Source organism: Rissa tridactyla, chromosome 16 (assembly GCF_028500815.1).
Source record: "Rissa tridactyla isolate bRisTri1 chromosome 16, bRisTri1.patW.cur.20221130, whole genome shotgun sequence".
Taxonomy (NCBI): Eukaryota; Metazoa; Chordata; class Aves; order Charadriiformes; family Laridae; genus Rissa; species Rissa tridactyla.
Genome location: NC_071481.1, coordinates 1,137,582 through 1,161,072, shown reverse-complemented (window position 1 = coordinate 1,161,072; position 23,491 = coordinate 1,137,582). Strand labels below are relative to the sequence as shown.

At 53.3% G+C, this 23,491-nt stretch overlaps 1 protein-coding gene across 1 annotated transcript in view; it reads right to left on the bottom strand.

Annotated features, from left to right (window-relative positions):
• The window catches only part of MEGF6 (multiple EGF like domains 6), a 110,083-nt gene extending 86,685 nt beyond the window's left edge, over positions 1 to 23,398 (bottom strand). Inside the window, exons 1-8 of the mRNA XM_054222108.1 lie at positions 22,770 to 23,398; positions 22,044 to 22,297; positions 20,906 to 20,994; positions 20,413 to 20,469; positions 19,265 to 20,172; positions 16,636 to 16,770; positions 12,553 to 12,662; positions 1,778 to 1,882 (exon numbers count right to left, since the gene is read on the bottom strand). Coding sequence (XP_054078083.1) covers positions 1,778 to 1,882; positions 12,553 to 12,662; positions 16,636 to 16,770; positions 19,265 to 19,350 — 436 coding nt within the window. The 5' untranslated portion in view covers positions 19,351 to 20,172; positions 20,413 to 20,469; positions 20,906 to 20,994; positions 22,044 to 22,297; positions 22,770 to 23,398. The remainder of the gene's footprint in view (positions 1 to 1,777; positions 1,883 to 12,552; positions 12,663 to 16,635; positions 16,771 to 19,264; positions 20,173 to 20,412; positions 20,470 to 20,905; positions 20,995 to 22,043; positions 22,298 to 22,769) is intronic.
• Between the last annotated feature and the right edge of the window lie 93 nt (positions 23,399 to 23,491).

Sequence of the window (23,491 nt, the reverse complement as noted above, 5' to 3'; positions counted from 1 at the left end):
TCTGTACAGGAAGACGCCCCACGTTTATTTTACAAATTTGTACGAGAGGAGCTACGACCAAAAAAAAAACAAGTCGCGGGGACAATTTAAGGGCTGTTTATTTCCTAGAAAACCCTGTAAGGTGAAAACACAAGCCCAGGCAGCAGGGCGGGATCGTGTACATCTCCAAGAATGAGCCATGCTCTAATCCGTCGGGCGTCAAAGGCTGAGAGGGAAGTGGGATTTTGAGTAACGTGGTTAAACGGCAGTTCAGAGAGTCACCGGGGGGGGAAATAACTTGGACTCTCGTTACTACTGTCCTGCAGCATGGCTATTTTAGAAATATAAAGCAAAAAAGCAAATAAGCTGGAAGTTGTTTTTATACTAAGCAGCACCCTCTTCACCTTACTTGAAATGTAGAATTTCAACTGCTAGCATCAGCCCAGCCACAGAGGTTCGCGTGACCAGCGGACTGAAGCCGGATTGCTCCGTTCCAGGGGGTTTGTGCCCCACGAGGGCTCCGTGCCACCTCTGCACCAGACCATGCCCAGCCTCCACTGAGGTCATTTGGCCGGTTGGTGCCAAATGGAGCCCGAAGAGGCTCCGGTTTGGATGCCCTGCAGTGAGAGAGCAGCCGCCAAGCTCAGGATCTGCACGCCTGGGCTCTTCTTCCCAAGGAAATTGCTTCATTTGGCTAATCGAGAACTTGTGTGGCACCGGGACGCGGGGCAGGGGACTCAGAGCCATCACACACAAAGCACTGTCCCAGGGGAGCGCGAGGAAAGCCTCCCACTGTCATAAACACAGCCCCAACTCCAGTTAACGACGCATACTAAAGAGCGAGCAAGGAATTAATACAGCCTAAAGTCAGCAGCATCAACGAGCGTTGCCCAGTCTACAGTGCGTATCTGACAAACTTTTCTTTAAAGCTATTCTCTAAAGGCGACTTAAGGGCCTTTTAAGCGCTTCTAAATTGACTCTTGTAACAACAATTGAAGTTCCTTAAAACAGATGCACCGTGAAAAATGCGCAAGAGCCGGCTGGCTCAGCAGCTGCAGCCCAGCCCCACCACAAAGCTGTATCGTCTAACGATAATTCGAGTAATTGTTACTGCCCTGTACCTTGCAGGCTTCGTTAGAGGGACGAAAGGGACGGCCGTTCTCTCCACAACAGTACCAGGCGCAGCTTCTCTTGCCGTACACGCGGCATGGAGAACCATTCCAGCTTCTAGCAGTTGTTTGCTATAGACTATCGTGTTACCAAATCAGAACATCTCTGAATTACCAAACACAGGAAACTCAATAACCTTCAAGAGAGAATTTGTATATTGCACGAAGGTTAATTAAATAAAGCTTAGCAGCCCCCAAATAAACCCTAGCCAAAGACACGATCCAGCTAGTCAGAGCTTAACAATTTTCCCTTCATCGCCACGCTCCCCCAGGCCGCGCTCCGCTCCGCAGGCCACGACCCCGGGGTTTCTTTGTTTGACCCAACTTTAATCAGCTTCCTTCTCCGATTCCAGCAAATCCCTCTGCGGATGGCGGCCAGGAATAAAGGCTATTGTACAGTACGGAGCTATGTTTCACGGCAAGTCATGATAAGCATTTCCTTTCCAAACACCCGAGTTCCCCAAACATTCGAAGCAGTGGCCACAAGAGCAGAGAGCAGATTATTGGAGTTTTGCAGATAAAACAATGGCTAGGATAAAAAAAAAAAAAAAATATTGGGGCATCCCTCACTCTTTATCCTCTCTGCTTCCGAGTGCAAACGAAAGGCTGACCGTGAACAGCCTGCTTACCGTACTGACAGCGGGGCCCTCGGAAACCAGAGGAGCAATGGCAGAGCTGCGAAGATCCCTCCATGCAATTTCCACCGTTGAAGCAAAGCCCGTAAGCGCAGACAGCTGCAAGGAGGAGGGAGAGAACAATTCCTGAGAGCGCGGCCAGGAGCGTCCACGCGCTGTCAATACCCACTGAAGTTCCCACAGCCCTGCACCAAACTTCAATAGTTACAAAAGCACTGTAGAACCATTTTTGAAAGGCAACTTTTTTGGCAACGTGATACTCAAACAGTACACCAAGTCTCTCAAAATTTAGGCTGGGAAGTAAAATACCTTAGGCAATGTCTAAGGGCTTTTCTTAAAGTGCAGCTAAGTGAGAATTCACAGGGGAACATCAGCGGAGCTGCAGGGTTGTTGATGAAATAATGCTTTTCCAGCCGACGAGTGGGTAAAATAGCCAGAAAATGAGTCATGCAGAATCATACCAGATCTTGTGGCGACAAAGATAACTCATTTATTTGGAAATTGGAGGCATCTTTCTGGCGCAAAGCACTAGAAGCTGCTTTGCACCCCTCTGCTGGAGAGCTGGGTACCCAAACGCAGCGTCACCTTCTGAATGGGAGAGACTGAAATGGAGCTAAACTGTACGTGAGCCCGAGCAGCCCCCTGTCTCTGTTCTCACCAAGCGGAGTGTAAAATGTACACAGAGACAGAGAATGCTCAATTAGGCTTCTGAAATCCACCTTTTCCAACCATCTAAATAAAACCAGAAACAAGGGTATGTTTTTTTCCAGGGAAACATATGCTTCTCACAACTCGTGAAACGCGGCCAATATTTTATATTTCCCATTAGCAAATGCTCATCTGAAAAGGAGAAACGTTGTTAAGTACTGATGCCATCACGTGTGCCGTGCTTTGTCAAAGTGGAAGGACGCAGATCAAGTGCCTATCCTCCTTTTTAAGTCCGTTTAAAAATTCAGGCAATGAAATTTTCTCTCTGTCCGCAAATCTGGACATTCTGTGTTGCCGGCCAATTTCTCTTTTCTTTCTTTTTCCTGCACCTCTTTTTTTTTTTTTTTTTTCCTCCCCTTTTCACTTTCACTGAACAAACTGTAAGAAAATCCAAAAACGACGGGATCAGGTAGGAATACATTTCACAAAAGTTGCGGCAAACCAGATAACGGGGAGCAAAAAGAGCGTCACCCGTCCCCATGGTGGAGGGATGTGGGGTGATACCTGGGTCCGGCAGCTCCCCCTCGCCGGCCCCGAGCTCCTGCCCAGCCCAGGCTGGGCTACGGACCCAGAGCAGCGACGGGACCGACGCGTTACAGCTCGCACATCCCGGGAAGGAATGCGCCGCCACTGCCAACCGCGGCACCGTCACCTGTGTTAGGGGCCCGCGTGTCCTGTTGATGGATCCCGAGAAGGTAATTATTTCAAGTAGCTGAAATTACAAAAGGCAGAGCTGGCAATCCAAAACCCGTTGGCTCAGAAATGCGGATTTACTAGGAAGCGCACAGAACGGGGCGGGAGCAGGCGAACGCCGGCGCAGCCAAGTGCGGCTCATGCTGCGATTTACTGCGTGCCGCGGGCCGGCGGGGCCAGGCTGCTGCCCCGCACGCTCCCCGCAGGAAGCCACTCGCCATCGACCTGCAAACACACACGGCATCCGTGGGGAGATGCCAAGCCCCCTCTGCTGAAGCAAAGAGGAGATTTGTCTTTGGCTCTAGTGGAAAAAATAGGGGGAAAAAACGAGTACAATGTTTTTTTGCTGCTAGAAGAGTCAGGGGTTATTCCAGCCCCAAGGCACTCTTGGTAGCGGAGCTGCTGGTTGGTGTAAGTTGGTCCAGGGACCCCACTCCAGACCCACCACCAGGATTTGCCCCGGGAAGGTGCCGCGGGCTTTGCCAACACCGCACACGTACATACAGCAATTCTTCACGCTCAAGAAAAGCGCCTCCCAGAAAGATAATCAGAACTGGCCTCTCCTCCCACCTTCGGCAGTCACACTTCCTTTCAACCAGGGGACCGCACGGGGCAGGGTAAAGAACGTTTTCAAGGATTTCACTTTGTAAAGAGAAAGTGACATTTCAGACCGACTGCACCGTCCCGCGTGCCCCCGGCCGCTCTCATGACGTGTCTGCAACTCCTCACACGGCCTGGGCAAACAGCGCAGCAGCATCTCCTGCGCTAACATCACCTGGGCTCACCAGTGCAGACAGACTAAATGAACGAATAAATGAACGAATACGTAAAAACTCCTGGAAAAGCCATTTTTACTTCTCTAAAGCTGCAAGGCTGCTGCGTCTGCACGTCCTGACCGCCTTAAGGAAAAAACTGGAGAATTAAATACATCTCCAGCAGGTACAGCCTGGGAAGTGGCCATCAGCCACTCCAGCAGGTTCAGCAAAGCCCCCAGGAGACAACGGTGGCACCGGCCGGTGGGGGTCCTGGGCACGGGGCGGTGGAGAATCCCCCAAGCAGGAGGCTCCGGACCCTCCTCAAGGCCAGCGACAAAACGGCCCCTTTGCAGTTACCAAACAATACACAGCCTGGGATTAAATTACAAACCCACCTCTGGTACGGGACCACCTGAAAACAATTCTAGGAGCGCTCACTGGATGAAGGCTTCCCCGCGCACCCTGTCTGGAACTTGTCCCTCCTCTTTGCGAGCTGGGAGCCCCCTGCTTTCTCTTCCTGTTCCAGCCAGAGCTGTAACTAATTAGTAACAGAAAAAGCAGGTCTGTGATTACACATTTCATTTCGTGTCATTATAACAGGGGAGGAAAGGCACCCCGCGCAGACTGCAAAAATGGCTCCAAATACTTGGCACAAAACACTCCGTGCCTATTCCAAAACACCAATTGTGCATTCAGAAAAAAAAAAAGAATCGCAGATGGAAACAGTGCAAGGAAGTGTTTGCATTTTGTGGGCACATTGGCAGGACATTTTGTGCACACGAAAAGATAAATTTGCAACATTACCAATGCATTTTCAAAGATAATTTGGATCTTTAAGACATACGCACAAAATCAGAGGCGGGAAGAGCAGGTTCTACCTGCGCGAAAGAAACCCAAAGCTCGTGTCCCCAGAACTCCAGGGTTTCATCAGCTGCACAAAGCTCGGGGGCTGCTGGCGTGAAGCTGTTGGAATACTCTGCCTCCCGACCCCAGTTTGGAGAGACACAGATCGGCACTTTGTTTTGGGGCTCGGGGAAAGCCAAATGCCTGGGTCAAACCCTGGGGCACCGCATCGTCAGTGGTTTACCCAACCCTCATCATAATGCAATCGCTTACAACCTGCTCTACGGGGAAGTCTAACAGCCAGCCTTCCCACTATTCTCCTCCTACTCTTGAACCCTCCATATATCAAGTATTGGCTCCGGTTTTTCCTACAGAAACACAACCGACTTCCTAATTTCCCCTCTCTGCTAAATCCTGATACTGCCTCACACAACGCCTGCCGCCTGCTCCGCGGTGTTTAAGAAGGTTCTGTGAAAGTTTAGGTGAAAACGACGTTCTACAGAGTCACATGTTTGCTAGCAAAACACACACTCTTACTAGCCAAAGCCATGCACCTACTTCATGGACGTTTGCTCTATCGCTGCTTTTCCAGCACACGGGTGGGAGCCCCGGGATCAGGCCGGGCTGTGGGACACGGCAGCTCCCTCCAGCCGAGCCGGCTCCGCTCGCCAGCCCGAGCGAGAACCTCAGCTCCTTCCAAGTCTCATCCCCACCGATAGCCGAACTCCCCAGACTTTGCACCTGAGGTGCACCAGAGCTGAAATACTTAAAGCCCCGGTGTTGGCTCTTTTAAGGATCTGATGATTTTTCAAATCTCCCCTCCAAAAAAAGATTACTTATTAATACAAAGGTAGCATCGAGGTCCAAATGCTCATCTACCCAAACTAATGAAACAGCGATGAAATGTTGTTTCAGAAATCCAGTTACCTTCTCATCTAATGTTTTAGCCACTCTGATAGCCACACGTCCTTGGGGAGCATGGCGATCCCATATCAATCCCGTGCTGGCCCGCCGGTGTGGAACACTGGAATTTGGGAAACTCCATCATCGCCAGCATCCCGCCGGGCTGAGCGGCGCCGTGCGATGCCCGGGATCGCCAACGCTCCCCGGCGTGGCCAGGCAGGAGCAGCCCCCCACAACTGCCTTTCACCGCAACTCCCCACCCCCAGGGACGGCCAACATTTTCCAGCCTTAAGTTTTGGCTAGCTCTGGTCTTGCCAGAAGGGCTGTCTGCTGCTTTCCCCCACTCCTTCAGGACTCCATTACATAGAATTGACCAAGTGGCCAAATTGCATAATAAGGCGGTTTGGTTTTCCCCAAATCTTTCGCCTGAATCACCTAAAAACCAGCCTTTAGGCATGGTCCCGGTAAGGCTCGGCCCGGCTGCACGACGCCCTGTTTGCCAGCCGCGCTCAGCCCTCGGTGCAGCGAGACCCAAAGCACAACAATGGAAAATATTAGAAGCAATTGCAGCGACACAAATCAGGGATTAGAAGATACGGGTGTTGTTCTTGGCTGTGTCCCAGATTTCCTGAATGACCCGGACAATTCCCTGCTCTGTGCTCCGGGCTGGCACATACAGAGTGGAAACCATAATAACCTACTTCCCAGCCCAGTGGGGCTGAGGGGCCAGCGGGTCTCCCTCCCCTGCGCTTCCCAAGCCTTCTGCAAACCCGCTCCTAATTCAGAGCGACATAATTCAATGCGATGGAAATTCGGGAAAAGGGTAGCGACACTGCTCTGGGAAACGGGAAAGAAAGGATAAATTACGGAAAGCATCGTCGCCTTCTGTTTGAGAGGCTGGACAAGAGCTTTTGCGAGGGTTTAGCAAGGCAGGATTCTGGGGAAGTCAGAGACAAGACACTGATTTTAAGAGGAGTGATGGAGAACTGCAGCGTACGGGCTCACCCAAGTACAGCAACTTCTGCCATGGACAAAGACGGTCTCCCAGGGGAGCGCGCGTTGGAAGTTTAACCAGTACCAGGCTCGATCCCAGGCGAAAGGTTCAGAAGTTCAGTCAAAGCCTTTCAGCTGACAAAACAATGAGCCTCCAGGAGCCAAGAGGTGATGTGCAAAGGAAAGCCAGCCTAATAGGGAAATTAAATTGTTAACCAAACACATTTCCTGCCGAGCCTTCCAACCTGTATCACATACATGACGGAGCTGCTCCCCCAGCCCCTGCCTGGCCGTGCACCGTGCCTGCGGGCTGGGACCCAGGGCGATGGAGCCGCCAGGCTCCGGGGCGATGGAGCCGCCGGGCTCAGCCGAGCCTGCAGAGCCAGGACAGCAGCCGATCCCGGTGATGGCAGCCGGCCCCGCCGTGCTCGTGCCCCGCTGGCCGGGCGATATGCTAAAGCTAAGCAGAGCTGGCGGGATAGAAACGCGGTTCAGTGCAGGGTAACTCGCTCTGGAGCCTTTTAATAGGCCATTTGTGGCTAATAACAATTTCTCTTTCAACGAGGCGATTAAGATTCAGCTGCTTTGTGCTCAGTCCTTGGGGATGCTCGGAGGGGTTTTCGTCATGTCTGAGACTCTGATGCTTCCTCCCACCTCCTCACCAAACGAACAGTAACTCTCGCACTGCCTCTACCTGAGCCAAAAACCAGAGCAAAGCGTGATCCTAACGAGGGCTGGATGAAAACTCAAGATAAAGATAACGAGGGACAGTGACTGAAGCTTTAGACCGAACTCCTCCGGCAGCTCCATGGAAGTCTCCGAGCAGCAAACTGAGCTGTCTGGCCACACGGCTGCTCGACGGCCAGAGCTGGCCAGATGACTCCTTGGCCAGGCTGTGCTCGCCCAGGCTGTGCCATGCCCTTGCTCCAGCTCAGTAACAATCAGCTCGGTTACTTCCACCCCGCTCCAGCAGAGCCGGGCTCCCTCCCCAGCTGCAGCCCCAGGTCTCCCGTCCTCGCTGCCCTTCCAGCCTGAGCAAGGAGCCCGTGTTTTCCACAGGGCAGAGCTGGCGCCGCCACCCCCTGCATAGCTCACAGGCAACATCGCAACCGTGACAAGGTCACCACGTACTAAATCTTCCAGTAACGGCCTCCTCACCATCCTCGTCCATATTTATTGCTCTCCTTGGTGCCTTTCTGCCTCATCGTGCCATTTCTGAGCGTGGCAGGGGCCGGCCCAGGAACACAGACACGGTGTCTGCAGCTGAACTCCAGCTCCTCCACGCAGACCAAGAGCTATAGACTTGGTGGGACTCGGCTTTTCAACATCTCGAGCTGAAAGTAGAGATCACGGGGATTACCAGACGTGCAGGCCCCTTGTCCTAATCAGCAAGGGCTTTAACCGTGTTATTGAACCCGTGTGGAATTTAAGTAGCATCTCAGAGGCCACTTGAAACTGAGAAGCTTAGTCTGAAAGTCAATCTATCAGTAACCAGGCAGGGAAAGAACCTGATGCCATGCTAAAAATGCAAAGGGTGTCTTGACTTCTGACCTTTTTTCCTTCCCTAACGGGACTGAGCGGATGAAAGCTCCGAGGCGGAGGGCGACGGCACCGCAACAAGCCCTCACACTTCTGCTCCCAGCAGAAGAGACGGGACAAAAGGCAGGGACGCTGCGAGGGCGCCGGGCAGCGCCTTTACAAGGTGCGATCTGACAGCGCCGGGGTGTCGTGAGCAAGCCCAGCTGCCACCCGTTCAAATGGCACGGGAGGAGAGGAACAAAGAAATCAAATATTCTTTCAGACTCGCGAGCTCTCTGTGGAGCCATTAGTCTTCAGACCACTTGGCTTCAGCGCTGTTTTACAGGGTGTTTCTGTGAAACTTTCCATCTCTCTCCAAGCTCCTTGCTCCCAGCAGAGCCCACGCGCTCCGAGTCACCGCGTACTGTCCTCGCAGCCCTGTACGGGCCCTTTTCTCACCTGTAAGTGCTTATAGAAACACAAAAGTGGGGAAAAGGAGCACACCCCTTTTTTTTTTTTTTTTTTTTTTTGCTACAGCCAGCCACCAACCACGGCAAACAATGAGGCCAGTTGTCACAGCGGCCGAGATGGGGCAAGCTCTCTTCTTCCAGGCTCCAAGAGCCCAAACAGCTCGACTAACTGGTACCCACAACGTGCTGGGGCCTCCCACTTCACACCGCTATTCAACATTCCCGACAAACGTCGGGCGGCACGTCACGTTCAAGCAAGAAGAAAGCAGCAGGCCTTGGCCGGCTACACACAAGTCTGCAGTGGTGAAAATTTCCCCTAATAAAACATCACGTGGGTTGGGGCTTTTTGTATTTTTAAGGCAAAGCCATGAGCAGTCCAGCATTTGGAGCAGGGAGCACTGCGGTGAAAAGATGCCACCCTCCAAGGGAAAGCAAGGTCAGCTGTCCTTACCGGAGCGATTCCACCCCACGGTGTCCAACAGCTCTAAGTAAACTGTCAGCAGCGACGGCCTTCCCCACCCCTGTTCTCCTGGCACCCCATCGATGATCTCTGAAGACAGACAGGAAGGGCCACAAATCCCGTTGACGTATTTTGGCAGAGCTTCCTTGCCTTCAGCAGGGCTGCGCTGGCGAAGGCAGGCTGACCCGCCGTGGCTGTGCACAAAGCAGAGGCTCCGCTAACAACCGCGACGCCCTGGCTCTGCGTCCCTGCCTCAGCACTTCCCTGCTATTTACTGGCTCTTTTCCCCCACCGGTCCTTCCTACGCCCTCTTCTCCCCGTGAATGCGTAACACAGAAGGTGGAACGTTTATATTCTCAGCATCACAAGAGTATTAAAAAGACTTAACTGTCGAAATAAATACAGGTGTTTGTTAGAACGCAAACTCCAGAAAGGCGCCTGCGAATCCAATGCACGCTTCCTTGCGCGCTTATGCCAGGTACGATCAGTTCCCTCCGACTCCGGGAACTGAACCCTCTCTGCCATAACCACCAGCCCCACGCTGCCACGGCGGGGATGCTCCTACGTTCTAGTGTCTCCCTCCGGCCATGCCAGAATTCCTAGTGAAGTGGTTCTAAGCCAGCCGTCACCCCCCTGGAGCAGCGCGTATATCTCATCCAAATTGCCCACCCCCCCTCAAACCCCCACCGACACCTCGGCAGCGATTTCTGCTGAATTTCTGGAGCTGGTGTCATTGTGCTTTTGCAGAGCGCGCCAGGGCCGGCTGTCCCTTGGAGCTGTTAAAAAGAGACAAAAGCAGACAAGCTGCCTATCAGGGGAGTATTACGGACGATGCTCTGGGTGCTGGGGAGCGGGGTGAGCTGCCGGGAGCCAGCGGGGCTGGGAGGGGATGTGCCGTGGAACCGGCGCTGAGCCAGGGCACAGGGCTCGTTGCTGGCCCCGATTTGCAAAGGTTAACGGACGGAAGCAAGGGACAAGCAAGGACTTCGTAACCTGTTCTTCAGCTTATACTCCAGCTGCAAAACATCGACCGGCTTTCCTACTCTTGGGGACAATACGCAAACATGTAAACAAGACCCATTCAAAAGAGAGCAACAGGAACTACTGCCGGACGCATGGCAAGAAAACAAACACCAGCGGCTTGCCCGTCCCGTTGGCAGCAAGTTTGAAATTAATGTGGAGAGGCAAAGTATTTTGTCTCCAAAAGAGCTGGGCTTTCCTCTCGTTTTTACGGAGAGGAACCCTGCAGCGAGCAGCCCGGTGACGAGCATCGCCCAGCCCCTGCGCCGGTCCCGGTGAGGATGAGGAGTAAGAGCGTGCCCTGCGCGGCAATATTCCCTTTTCTCCACTTCCTTCCTGGATGGAATTACTCACTTCCTCGGCAGGAAAAATCATTACAGGACCCACTTTTATGAGTTCATCTGAGGTTATTATCTGCTCGCTGACAGCGGGTTACGAGGCAGCCACGGAGTTTCCTCTGGCACAGTGGGGTTGCTCTCCTGTGTTCCAGGCTTTTGTATAGGGAGAATAAAGATTGGTTGCTAGACACATCTTTTTTCTTTTTTTTTTTTTTTTTTTTTTTTAAACCTTTGCTTCAAGCATCAAAGCACAGGGAAGGTATAAGCAGCCTCTGCAGAACAAAAGCTGACTAGCTGTGGGAGACATTTTCCTATACTGTAGGTCGATTACAATCACCGTGGCCTTTGCAACGGGCTTGGACACGGCTGGCTTTCATTCCCTTGACGGCAAGGCAGGTCAGATCCCAAATGCTTTGTTGGTTCGCCTGCCTTATCACTTAACACGAAAGCTGCTTTTCTACACCCAGGGTAGGAGTGCACCTCCAAAGTCTAATTCGGAAAGGATCAGAGCTCCACCACGCAACGAGGCAGAGAATTAATAATGGATCGCAGGGAGCGTGTGTGATTCTGCCTTGGTGGTGACATTTATTTCTACACGTATGCTCAGATAAACCTCTGCTTTATTCAAGGGAAGATTTTACTTTGCTCTCAACGTCTCAAAAGCAAAGTTTAAAGTTAAATATTTCCCCAGCTGGATGTGGCCGCAGTGTTTAGGGGAAGGAGCCGGGAGCTACGCAGCATCTGCCTGGAGGGGGAGGCGGAACATGGGGCCCATGAGGATAACGCTGCCTCTGTCTTCTGCAATAATAGCATAAAATCATCTCATACACTACTGTTTGCACATCCCTTGCCCAACTCACGTGCAAATCTGAATACATACTGGAGTCTCCCCGCACAGCTGGGAAGTAGATACTTCCGTGCCTGTTGTGCAGAGAATTACCCCAGAGCAAACACAGAAGGGGAGGAAGGAGAGCCACAGAACCCTAAAGCCTCAAGTTCTGGGTCTCTGCTTCAGACCTCGTGAGTGCCATCACCTCACCCAGGCTGGCAGCTTGCGTTCAGCTCTGAGGCCGATGCTGCGACGGCCCTTGCTGGGTCCCACCAGTCCTGAACCCACCCGCTCACATTTGGCTTCGGAGGGGGCGGGCGAAGGGGAGCACTCGGCGGTCTCTGGCAGGGCTCTCTCGAGCTCAGCCAGTCTTAAAAACAACAGATCTAGTACACGACACACACACATCTTTCCCAAGTAGCTGAGGAGCTGCATCCCTTTACGTGCGTTGATGAGTTCAAGGCCAGGTTGGACGGGGCTTGGAGCAACCTGGGCTGGTGGGAGGTGTCCCTGCCCAGGGCAGGGGGTGCCACTGGGTGGGCTTTGAGGTCCCTTCCAACCCGAACCAGTCTGGGATTCTGGGATTCTATGACCAAGCCCCGCTCTCAGCAGCGAGGAACACGCTCCAAAGAGCGGCCACACGCTGCCAGCCAAACCCCGCGGCCTTCTGCAGCCCGGCACCCAAGGCCAATTTCTCAGCCCGTGCGCAATTAGTCAAAGGCCGCCTCTTCCAAGGAAGCAGCTCTCACGAACGCTGAGTAAGAGCAACGAGACGGCAAATTAGCCATCACCGTGCCCGTTCAATCACACGCAGCAATTATGGGGTTTTATAATGAAAAGTCCACTCAGGGCCTGGATTACAGCTTTCCGGAGCTTCTGCCAATGGCATCATTTGAAACACCAGGTTTGGGCTTGATTTTAAGTGTCTAGTAGCATTTGGCAACTGGATAAATGAACGTGACTTTGAAAGCCCTTTCATGCTGCGACAAGGAAATTCTCCAAAAACGGAAAACAACAAACAGCGCTCGCTGGGAAGCCAGAGAAAAATCGTCTGACACACCGCTAAGATAAATAAAAATAATAAAAAACCCAAAACCCTCAGTTCTTTTTACAGGCATAAACTTTTCAAAGTTTATCGCTTTGACTGCAGGCGCAGGACTCGAAATGAGCACCCTCGGCCAAAGCCCCAGCAGTGACAGTAGGAAAAGAAGAATCTCACCCGAAGCGCGCGGTACTTACGGTAGAGGCAGCCAGCATCGCCCTCCAGCCGGGACCACCCCGGGCAGCACCGGTACGTGGTCTGGTGCGTCACCTTGTACACCTGCCTGTAGCCCGTGTAATACGCAGTTCTGAAACGTAAAAAACAAGGTACCACCCAGACAACGTTAATTCCCGCAGGAGGAGGAAACTGGGAAGAAGGGAAGTTGTAACTCTAACTGGGGATGTAAATAAAATGAGGAATTCGGTTTTCAAAGTTGCTGACTTTTTTTTTTTTCCACCTGGTCTAGCAATGATCGCTGATGCTAAGAAAATACTTCTTAATTTACTTTAATCGGGCACACGAGAGACTGGAGTGTCCAGGTCCTCATAACGCCCCTTCCAGGGTAGGCGTCGGGGCAGTAAAGCGGGGATTGATCTGAAGCATAAATAAATACAAGTGACACTTTTTTCCCCCGGAAATTTGATGCTGTGTGTACGTGAAAATTGAAACACAGATAAAACTTTTGAAGCCGATTTTTAAAAAGCTCCTTTGGCAGAACATGAAACTACTCCACCAAAGCAAATCAGACAAACAACAACAAATATTTGGCACAGCAGATGTGTTGTGCAAGTCCACTGAAAATATTTACCCTAACTCGGTCTAGTTGTTTGATTTTGTCTGAATGTTTCTACAAAAAACCCTAAATAATGGTGAACCATTGATTCCTCTGAAGGCAACCTTCGGCTACTCTCCTGTGCCAGCCAGCATATGGAAGCACAGCTGAGAAAAATAAAAGCAGACACTGATTATTTTTTTTGTGCGAGCTGTTAACAAATTATGAAGGAAATAGTCACGTTCCAGAAGCAGCTGAGAAAGCAATTTGCAGCCGCTCAGGCAGCAGCAGGGCGAGCAATCAGGCTCAGGTCCATCCGGATGCTCTCGGTACCGAGGGCCATCGCCCAGCCCCGGCTCTCCCGCGGTGCCGGGTACAAGCGGACACGGTGGGTGCGGGGTGGTGCTAACAAGAATTCGCTGCGTGGGCTGTTCTGGAAAACATCGTCCTTTTCACCCAAAAGGAGAAAGACTGCACGGCGGCAAGCAGCCTCCTCCACCCGCCCTGCCCAGGCTCCGAAACGAGGAGGGAAAGGTATTCCGAGAAATAGCTCGGTAGGACAGCTCGGGACTAATCCCGGCCTCCTCCCTGCCCCCAGCAGCACCCGCAATGCCCCGTCTCCACCGGCCTCGCTGGGTTCCATCGGACACTTCAGATGCCCAAGTCGGCCCAAGGGGGTTCTCAAGGAGATGCAAATATTTTGACAGCCCCAGTTGCCTGTGGATATCTGGATGCTGCAGACTGGAAAGAACCACAGAGGAGATACTTTATCTTCAGTGTTTCTGTTTTCTTTTGTGTTTTAAGGAGTCCCTGGCACAGAAAATGTTGAATGAGCCAGAACTAATGGAACCCAGGCTTAAAAATCCTGCTGTGTCCTGCTGCTGGAAAAATCCGCTTCCAGCCCCTCTGGGATAGCGCCGTCATTCCTACAAGTTTCGTGGCTGAGGCTGAGCAAAACCACCTTCTGTTGCTACCTAATTCGGGAAAGGGACACAGCCCGTAGCCAAACCTTCCCCCTCCCGGGAACGAGGGGCAGCATCCCAGAGGATGCTCAGCTCATCCGCCGAGGAGCCGACGCTGCCTCCGGGAGCGGGCAGGGCCCGAGTCCCGGGGGAACAGAGCAAGGTTTGTTCCAATTTTTAGGAAGCATTACAATTCAGTATTCTTGGCATAGACACAAGCCTTATAAAAACAAATGCTACCGGTTTTGGAACGCACAGACTCAGCAGACGACTGCCCTCTCCACTGCCCCTTTATCCCTGCCCTGCCGCGGGCTCTGCTCCGGCCGAAAGCCGCATCCACGCTGGCAGCGGCACTCAGAGCCCGGGCAAAGTGCTGGGACCGCAGCAGCATCTGCAGCAGCCCGAGCGTGCCCGGGAATTTTAGGAAAATTAGCTAAGGAGGATGAACCCCGCAGACAGCGGCTCCTCGCCAGGCGGGTGGGCTGCACCCAGCGCTGCTCCGGGGACAGGAGAGCAGATGCTGGATTTTCCTGGTCATGGCCATAAACTCAAAGGCGCCGAGGCCAGTTTCAGGCCGGCCCTGTGTGTGTCAGCTCCTGGAGCCGTTAATTTGCTTCCTGAGCCCCGTGCGGCCGGAGCCGGGTCCAACTGGAGCCGGTCCAGCGGGTGAGCCGGAGGCTGCGCGGCATCCCTGGGAATGCCGACACCGCGCGCTCCGCCGCCCTCCATTGCCCAGCACAAGGGAGCTTGGCAGGAGATCCTCCAGCTATTGGAATAAGCTTGCTGCGATGGGAACTCCCGAAAGGAGTTTAGAGGGAGGGGATACGGGACAAAAATCTTGTCTGAGGAAAGTTTTGTGACAGTCCTTTTCCTGCACTTGCTTTTAAAACTCCCTGGGTGAAATCCCTCACAGCACCTCTAGGCTTCACCTCCGTGTTTTCATCAGGGACAGAGTTTTAGCACCAGCCTGTGCTGATGTTTATAATGAAGCACGACAGAAAGTTTTTTCATTTCAGTTCCTTGACTTACAATGTCAAAAATACACATTAAAGACCTAAAGGGACAGCTGGGTCTGGAGAGTTCCCAGCCTTTGAAGTAGCAGCAGACAGAGCACCTACCATTTCAAAGTCCTCTCTTTAAAACGCGGTCAAAAGACGGACTCTGTTTGCTCCTTTATTACCGGTACACAGATATCATCACCAAGATAATTACTGGCAATTACAGGTTAGGAGGAATTCCTAAAGCCAAGACTTAAAAGCCGTCTCTAGTCCAAGATGCTTCTTTGAAACTACTGCTATCGTGGTTATTTTGTCAAGGCTTGTAACCGCCTCGTGAGGCCAGGGAAGCGGGTGGGGGACAGAGGACGGGGCACACTGTAGTTCGGCTGCTGTGCGGGTAAGAAAAGCGCATTATTTGCACTCTTGCCCGTGTTCACAGCCCTCTCCCTACACCTCCTCCGTGCTTGGTCTCCCAGCTCCCAGTAAGACCAGTCAGTGGCTGAAGGGACACTGCAATTAGCTGAACGAGCACATCAATTCTCCGCTCAGAGAACCCCCAAACCCCTTTTCCTGCCGGTACAAGCCAGGCCCCGCTGGGCCGTCCGCCCCCCTGAGCTGGGCCTGAGCACGGTGCCACCACAGCACCCTCCCCTCCTCCCGCAGCGGCACTTGCACAGCGCCCACCTTTGTTGATTTTTTTTTCAGACCGTGCACAATAACCCTCCCTCGGGCTCAGCAACTGCCTTCAGCCCTGTAAAATTTTACCGGGGCATCGAGATTTTTGAAGCTGAGGCATCTAAAGACACAGGAATAACGCACGTGATGGGATTAAGTCACTCCGTTAACATGCTGTGATCGTAGGAAACAGCTGTAATAGGCTGCCAGAAGGCTGGGAACAGCTAACCACAACGACAAAGCTTCTCTAGAACAAAAAGACATATAAAAGATATAAAATCTTCTGTTTGGGAATTCCTTAACAGCTTAAAAAACTCTCGGTGTCCCAAAGATGGCAGGCAGGGCCAGAAGCCCATAGGTGCACTTAGGGTTTACAAAATCTCTTACGGTCTGCTGCCTTTAAGAGAAGTAAATATCTAGAGAATTTAGACAGAGAATTTAGATAGAGAAAAATATCTAATAAAATAACTTTACAGCTAATTTGTGGGTTCGGAGCCACATCTCTCTCTGCCCGTTTACATCGACCCCTGTGTCAATGGCTTTGGTGCCTTCATGCCAGACCCGCTGAAGGTGGGGTACCACCACTGGGCGCTTCTCCCCGCTCCCTGCAGAGCCGCCGGGGACCGAGGACAGCCACAGCCATGCTGTCTGGTCACTAAGACCCTTCAGAGGGTACCAAGCGGTTGTTGAGGCTGTCTCCCATGCCGGACCACAGCCTGGGCGCAGGACGGGCACACGCAGGGCTGTGCCCAGACACCGCCGGCACGATGGGCAGCCGCAAAGCGAGCAAGGAGCTCGCTTCCCCACCGCTGCTGGCGAGCAGAACCCATTGCCGCCACGCAAGGAGCAGGCCAAGGAAGGAAGAGGACGTACCTCCGCTCGTAGCCCGCGCACCACTGCCGTCCCCCGCAGCCCTGCTTCCAGACCTTGAGGGTGCGGGTGAAGGCCTGGGCGCACGGCTGCCGGTGTCCCACGATGGCCACCTCCTGCTCCGCGCAGACGTTTGGCCTGGAACAGAGAAAATGGGGTGTGCGGGGGTCTGCGGGCTGCCGAGGGAAGGCTGCGGGGCTCCCACCGCTCCACCGGGCGCCAGTTACGGGCAACTTCATTTCCTTGCTGAAAGAGCGGGGAGAGCTTACGCAGGACGCAGTATTCGCCTCCTCATTTCATCAAATCCGTGCAAAGAAAAGAAATCTGCCCAGGTCGGCCCACCACAAGCAGTTGTGAAGCACAGCCCGTCCATCCCCCCGCCCCATAACTCTTGGGGTCCGTGCCCTGGGGCGCAGAGAGGGTGCTGAGGGGGTGGCACCCACCTCCACACCTCGCGGATCGGTTAAACCTGGGAGAACCGCACGGTGAGCACCGCAAACCCACGTTCAGAGATGGAAAACCGCCGTCCGGCGAGGACACACGCGGGTGGGGGCCACGGGAACCCGCCGCGTGCGGAGCCCCCTCCTTGTCCCCCCCCGAGCTGCAGCCGCAGGGGGCTCAGCCGCAGCGACAGAGACCCAGAGCTGCAGCGCTCACGCCACGGCGAGGCAGCGGCGCCGGGGGGATCCCGGAGCTGCGGATGATTCGTACCTCTAGGTCCTGGGACCCGCTACCACCCGCTTGAAAAATGCAGCGATTGCTTTTGCACTGACACCTTACGGCTAGTTTTTTAGCCTTAAAACAGAGAGGATGCATCAGAAAAGAGGCAGCAGCCGACGTGATAACGGCAGCACAATAATTCCTATGTTTGTCCATTCTGCCCACTCTCAGCTAACGAAGAATACACACGCTCTCTTTGCACCTAGGGGATTGTTTTCCTGACTGTTATCCTTACAAACACCAGTATCTGCATCTTCTGGCAGTGTTTGGGGAAAAAAATATATATTCTGCCACTAGAAATGATACATCATGTCATTAATACTGCTTTAAATCAGAATTCAGTTTGCTGTCTTAGACGTTTTCTCACTCGTTCACAGCTAAGGGCTGCAAGACTAATTACAGGAAATAAAGTGAATATATATAATTCAGTGAGCAAGAAAATAAGAAAAATACCATTTCCAATTTGTTCCCTTTCTAGTCCTAACTCTCTCTCACCAAATGCGAGCCAGTAGTTTTAACTAAGAGGGAAGTATTTGTCCCTGACTTAACAAGTTATAAGCCATTTATTATTTGGGACTGCTGCTGCCGCCTCCAATTCTTCAAAAGGGACCAAGAGTTTTCACAAAAATACTTTCTGTAAAAGAAGTTAAACTAAATAATGTGGACGTGGTGAAGCACAAGGATTGCAGCTGGCATCTGGCAGCTCCAAGACGTTTCAATTCCCCCGCTGTTGCAGCACATGCCTTTGGGATTACCGGCGTGGTGCCTTCCCCCTCCGGCTCCGCTCCGACATCTCCTCTCCTCATCCCCACGCGTGGCCGCTGCCGGGCTCCTCTGCTCGCAGAGCTGCGCGCCCATCGCTGCACCGGCACAGCCCTCCCCAGCGCTAACGCTTTATCCTGCCGGTTGGTTTTGTGAGTGTCTCCGTAGGGAGAGCTGGAAGCTGGTGCCCAGCGGGATCTCCCTGGAGCATCTCCCCCTCGCCGCGGGCTGCCTGCGCCCCCAAGAAACGGGCTGAGAGGGACCAGAAGAACAAGGCTGGCAGCGGAACCGCCTCGCTGCGATTTATCACAGCGCGGAGAGGCTCCTGCGCGCCCCGGGGAGCGGTGGGGTGCGTGAGGGGCAGCGCCAGGAGCGTCCCGTGGGAAGCGACGCCACTTCCCAGGCGCTGGCGTTTCTTTTCCCTGACACCTTGGCACGTCTCATCGCTCGCGTCTCATCCAAGGAGTCCTACAAGCACTTGTCAAGGCAGGAGCACAAAACCCCTGACGCAGGGAGAAGAGGCGTCTTCTTGCCAAGCCTTTATCGGCTGAAAGGGACCCCTTTTCAGCCCAGAAGCTCCAGAGGCCAGGCCAGCAGCGCGGAGGCAGCACACCACGCCACGCTGGGCTCATTTACAAAAAGAATTAGAGCAACCCCCCTGCACCGAGAGATCATCTTCTGGCAGGGGACCAAATTTGCAAGGAAGTTTTCCAAAGAAGCCAAATAATTAACACCAAACTGGAACTGTAAAATTTAATTAAAAAGAACGGACTACGTGCTGCTGCAGTAACAGCAAAAGGGGGAAAGAAACGTGCAATAAAAGACAAAAAAGAGATACACGAACTGCAATAAAAATACCAGTTCTGTGAAGAAAGGTCAAACTATTTACACAACAATCACCTCTTGCGCTCACACGACAGCAACGTTTCAGTTAAAAACAGCGAGTTAGCTCCTACAAGCAAAGACTACGCAGATTTTCAGATTTCTATTCACCTTTATGTACCTCTGGTACCAGATAAAGAGACACAGACCAGCCCTCCCTCCCCTCCACTCCTCCCTTCACCCTCGGTTTTAAAATACTGTATTTAGCTTCTGCTTTACAGTTCCCTGCCCCATAAACACCCTCGGGTTCCCTTTTCTTGCTACTTACATATGGGGCTGCAGTTTGCTGCCAGAAGCCAGAGAGGACACCCGCAACGCGAGGACGAATGACAGTGCCACCGCACGGAACTCCATCGCAGCAGCTCCTCGCTCCCCCAGGTGCTTCCCAGGGGCGCCCAGAAAATCTCACCGCCGTCCCACGCGCCACTTGCACCTTCACGTTCCTCAGAGGAGGACGCTCCCGGCTACCGCCTCTTCCCAACTTGCCAGTGTCTCTCTTTCTGGCAAAGGACAATGCTTGCGGAGCACACAGGAATTCCCGTGGGGGAGAGCAGACTCGTCACTCCTGGGTGCTTCCTCCCGTATGGGTTCAGTTCAGCAAGTTTCTTCAGACCAGGGGAAACGATTATTACAGCGCAGATTGTCACTGGGTTTTTCCCAAAACCAAACGTGGCTTCTTACGCTCCTTCGCTCGCGGCGAAATGTACCGAAGCGACTTTTCCTTCTGGGATTTGCTTCTTGACAAAGCCCGGAGACCCCACAAGCCCTGGGTTCTGCCCAGCAGTGAAGCCCCATGTGGGTTCAGCCGACGCGGAGCCGCGAGCCACTTTGCCAGGCGATGTAAAATCCAGCACTCGGCAAGGGACGGGAAGAGGAGGGGGGCTCTCCTGCACACCGGGAATCCCACCTCCCAGCGGGCCTCTCCAAAGGCAGGCAGAGCGCTCCTTACCCCAGCCGCGGAGCCGAAGCCATCCTCCTGCCGCAGCTCCCCACCGTCCTCCGGCGACGGGGCACGCAAGAGCAGCTTCCCCGCATCGCAAGGGAGTAACGAAACTTTCCTCCTGCCTTTCGCAGGTCCGGCTCCTTTCCCTCACATGCTCTTGTTTCTTTTCTTGCTGACAGTCAGAAATCCCTCCCACCAGCCGTGCCCAGCCCCGGCGAGAGGAGGGGGAGACGCTGCAGAACAGTAGCAGAAATGAGTTGGGTTTGTTTCTCCAAAGGCAGCTCTTTTGCACTACCCAAGGCCAACTCCGTACACACCACCCAAAATCCCTTTCCCGGCAACTCTAAAAACATCCCACAGAGATTTAATCCCTGCTCCGCTGCCCCGGGGCGGCTCTAGGCAGAGCTGGCCTTTGGCGAAAACGGAGCGTAAGGAGGGGGCTCGGATGAAAACGAAAAACGTAGGGGACTTACAAGTGGGAGTCGTTCCTCTGAGCGTTGCAATGAGCCCCCAAGAGTCCACATTCTGCCCTGGGAATCAGAGAGAGGAGAAGCTGTGCGTGTTCAGGTTCTGCTTTGAGCGGTGCAGAAGAGGACGGGATCTGCAGCATCCCACCCCCACCTCGTGTTTTGTTGTCTCAGGCAGAACGGAGAAGAGACGCTCACCTGCTGGGTGCCGACCCCCCCACACGTGGGGTACCGTCCTCCCTCCCGAGCAGCTGAGAGAAAAGGGGAAGCAGCGAGGAGTGCCCGCGGTCATTGCACGGGACGACTGGCTGCACTGAAGCACGCTCAGAGGAGGGAATAAAAGGCAGGATCATTTTAAAGCAAGCAGCTGGCTAAAACCACCACAGAACTCGGATCTTTCAGCGCTGCCCTGGCAACGCCGTGAGACTTCTAGGACAGAAACCCAGAGAGCCACCGAGAGCCCCCGGCGCTCTGGGGGAGCGCGTCTCCCGGTGCTCACCTCCCGCCACGGCCAGCGCAGCACCGCGAGCAGGCAACCAGAGCCGCAAACCCACACGCCTGCCCAAGGGAGCAGAGAGAATCCACGTTCTGCCAAACACACGGAGAGAAGATGGTTAAAATAATACGTTTTAAGAAGGAGGCTAGCACAATTTATTAATGCTGATTTCTCGAGCGAAGTAGGATAAGGTTTGGGTGGTTTCCGTGCCCACACCATGCACACATTTCATCGTTAAATCAAGACTAAAGTCACTACAAGCCATGCCCAAAAGCCGGTACTTCTGGAAGAAACCGAGGCAGCTGCTTTTCACAGCTAAACCCTTCCAAAGCTACGGCAGTCGCGTAAATCCCTCAGGTCAGAGAAAAGGGCAGGTAAGAGGGACAACGCTTTCACTTCGAAGCATCTGCCAAGCCTTAGAGGTGGGAAGACGGCACCTTTCAGTGTTGCTGGAGAAGAAAGGCAACTACTTAAAGATGTTTTATAACGATAGAGCGAGCTCTGGGATACAATACATTCAGGCCTCCGTTTTCCTGTCAGGACTTTAAAAGTTAATACTTTTCTTACAGTCGGAAAACGTAAACTTAAATACTTCGAGGGTGGGTGTCAGGAGGACGGGGCCAGGCTCTTCTCAGTGGTGCCCGGGGACAGGACAAGAGGTGACGGGCACAAATTTGCCCATGGGAAGTTCCATCTCAACACGAGGAGGAACTTCTTTGCTGTGGGGGTGGCAGAGCCCTGGCACAGGCTGCCCAGGGAGGTGGGGGAGTCTCCGTCTCTGGAGACATCCCAACCCCGCCTGGACGCGTTCCTGTGCCACCTGCTCTGGGTGACCCTGCTCTGGCAGGGGTGGGACTGGGTGATCTCCAGAGGGCCCTGCCAACCCTGACCATTCTGTGATCCTGTACGACTGCTCCCACTAAAGCTTTCAGTGCTGACTCACTGCCGCAACCCAAAAGTGTTCTTTCCGCTTAGCTGATCCTCTGTGTGGGCCCAGCTTTGGCAAACGCAGTGCTGGGTACGCGGAGCCTGGCCTCAGGAGACATCCAGGTAGGATGAGGCACCAGGCGGCCCCAGTGCAGGGGAGCGGGCAGAGCCTGGACTGTGGCTCCCTCTCCAGGAGCCCGGGGCGAGAACTCACCCAGCGCGAAGCCAACGCCGCGATCCGTCTGTAAGTGGCTTTAAAGCCAGCCGTGAGCCTTTCCCAGTCAACAGGCTCCCGGGAGCACGGGCTGCGGAGCGCGCGGCAGAGGATTCATGAAACACATGTGAAAGATGGATATCTGAAACCCAGCGCTGTCTGTGAAGTCAGTTTAACATGTTTTCAATTTTGCACCGTTTCCCAGCAGAACTGCCTGCCGAAGATGTCATCCTCTGGCTCAGGGTAAAACAGCCCTGGAAAGGGGTCAAAGATACAATACGGCTCCATAAATAGTGATGATAATATCTGTAATAACGCCAGAGACCACAGAAATACAAATATTAACTTGCCATTCATTCCCCAGCACTATTCCATCTTTGCTATCAAGTATGCTGGACATGGCACGGGCTTTAGGGCTCGAAACTCGCATTTCTGCCCCAGTTCGGCATTGCTCTGTCACCCCCTGTGCTCCTCTGCCACACCACGCCTGGAAACTTGCACCAGGAGGTATTTTAAGGAGGGGGAAAGGAAAGGGGGGAAAAAAAACCCTTGTGGGTTGAGATAAAGACAGGTTAACAGAACAATTATCAGAGAAGCAAAATAGCCATAATATTAAAAATAATTGTAAAAGAATATACAAGAGGCAAGTCACTCTCACCACCCAGTAAACTGGTGAACTGGCACCGATCGCGAGTACCCACACCCCAGCTAACCCCACTTATATACCAAGCGTGGCGGCTGTGGCATGGAATATTCCGTTGGCCATTCCATGTTTCTGTCTTGGCTCTTTCTCACCTCCGATGGGAAGCTGAAAAAAGGCCTTGAAAAATACAACCATCAGCCGGGACCCCTGCCATCGCTCACCTCCCTGTCCCAAACCCGCGCCCTCTGCACTGCGCTTTGGGATAGAAATTAGTGTCTGAAAAACAGACAGAGAAGGTTTGACGTGGCCTGGGGTGGCTGCGTCATATCGCTATTTCTGGATCGTGTTAACTCAGGAGTTATCGTCTCATTACAAACCCCAGCGTAACACAGAATTCACTCATGCGCTAAAACCAACTAACGCAGCTTTAATGAGCTCCTGCAGTGCCGCCCGCCGGCGCGGAGAATCATGAAATGGTCTGGGTGGGAAGGGACCTCAAAGCCCACCCAGTAGCACCCCCTGCCCTGGGCAGGGACACCTCCCACCAGCCCAGGTTGCTCCAAGCCCCGTCCAACCTGGCCTTGAACCCCTCCAGGGATGGGGCAGCCACAGCTGCTCTGGGCAACCTGGGCCAGGGGCTCACCAGCTTCATAATGGAGAATTTCTTCCGTATTTTTAATCTCAATCTCCCCTCTTTCAGTGTAAAATTGCTCTCCCCCGTCCCATGGCTCCCCTCCCTGCTCCAGAGTCCCCCCCCAGCTTTCCTGGAGCCCCTTGAGGGACTGGAAGAAGCTCCAAGGTCTCC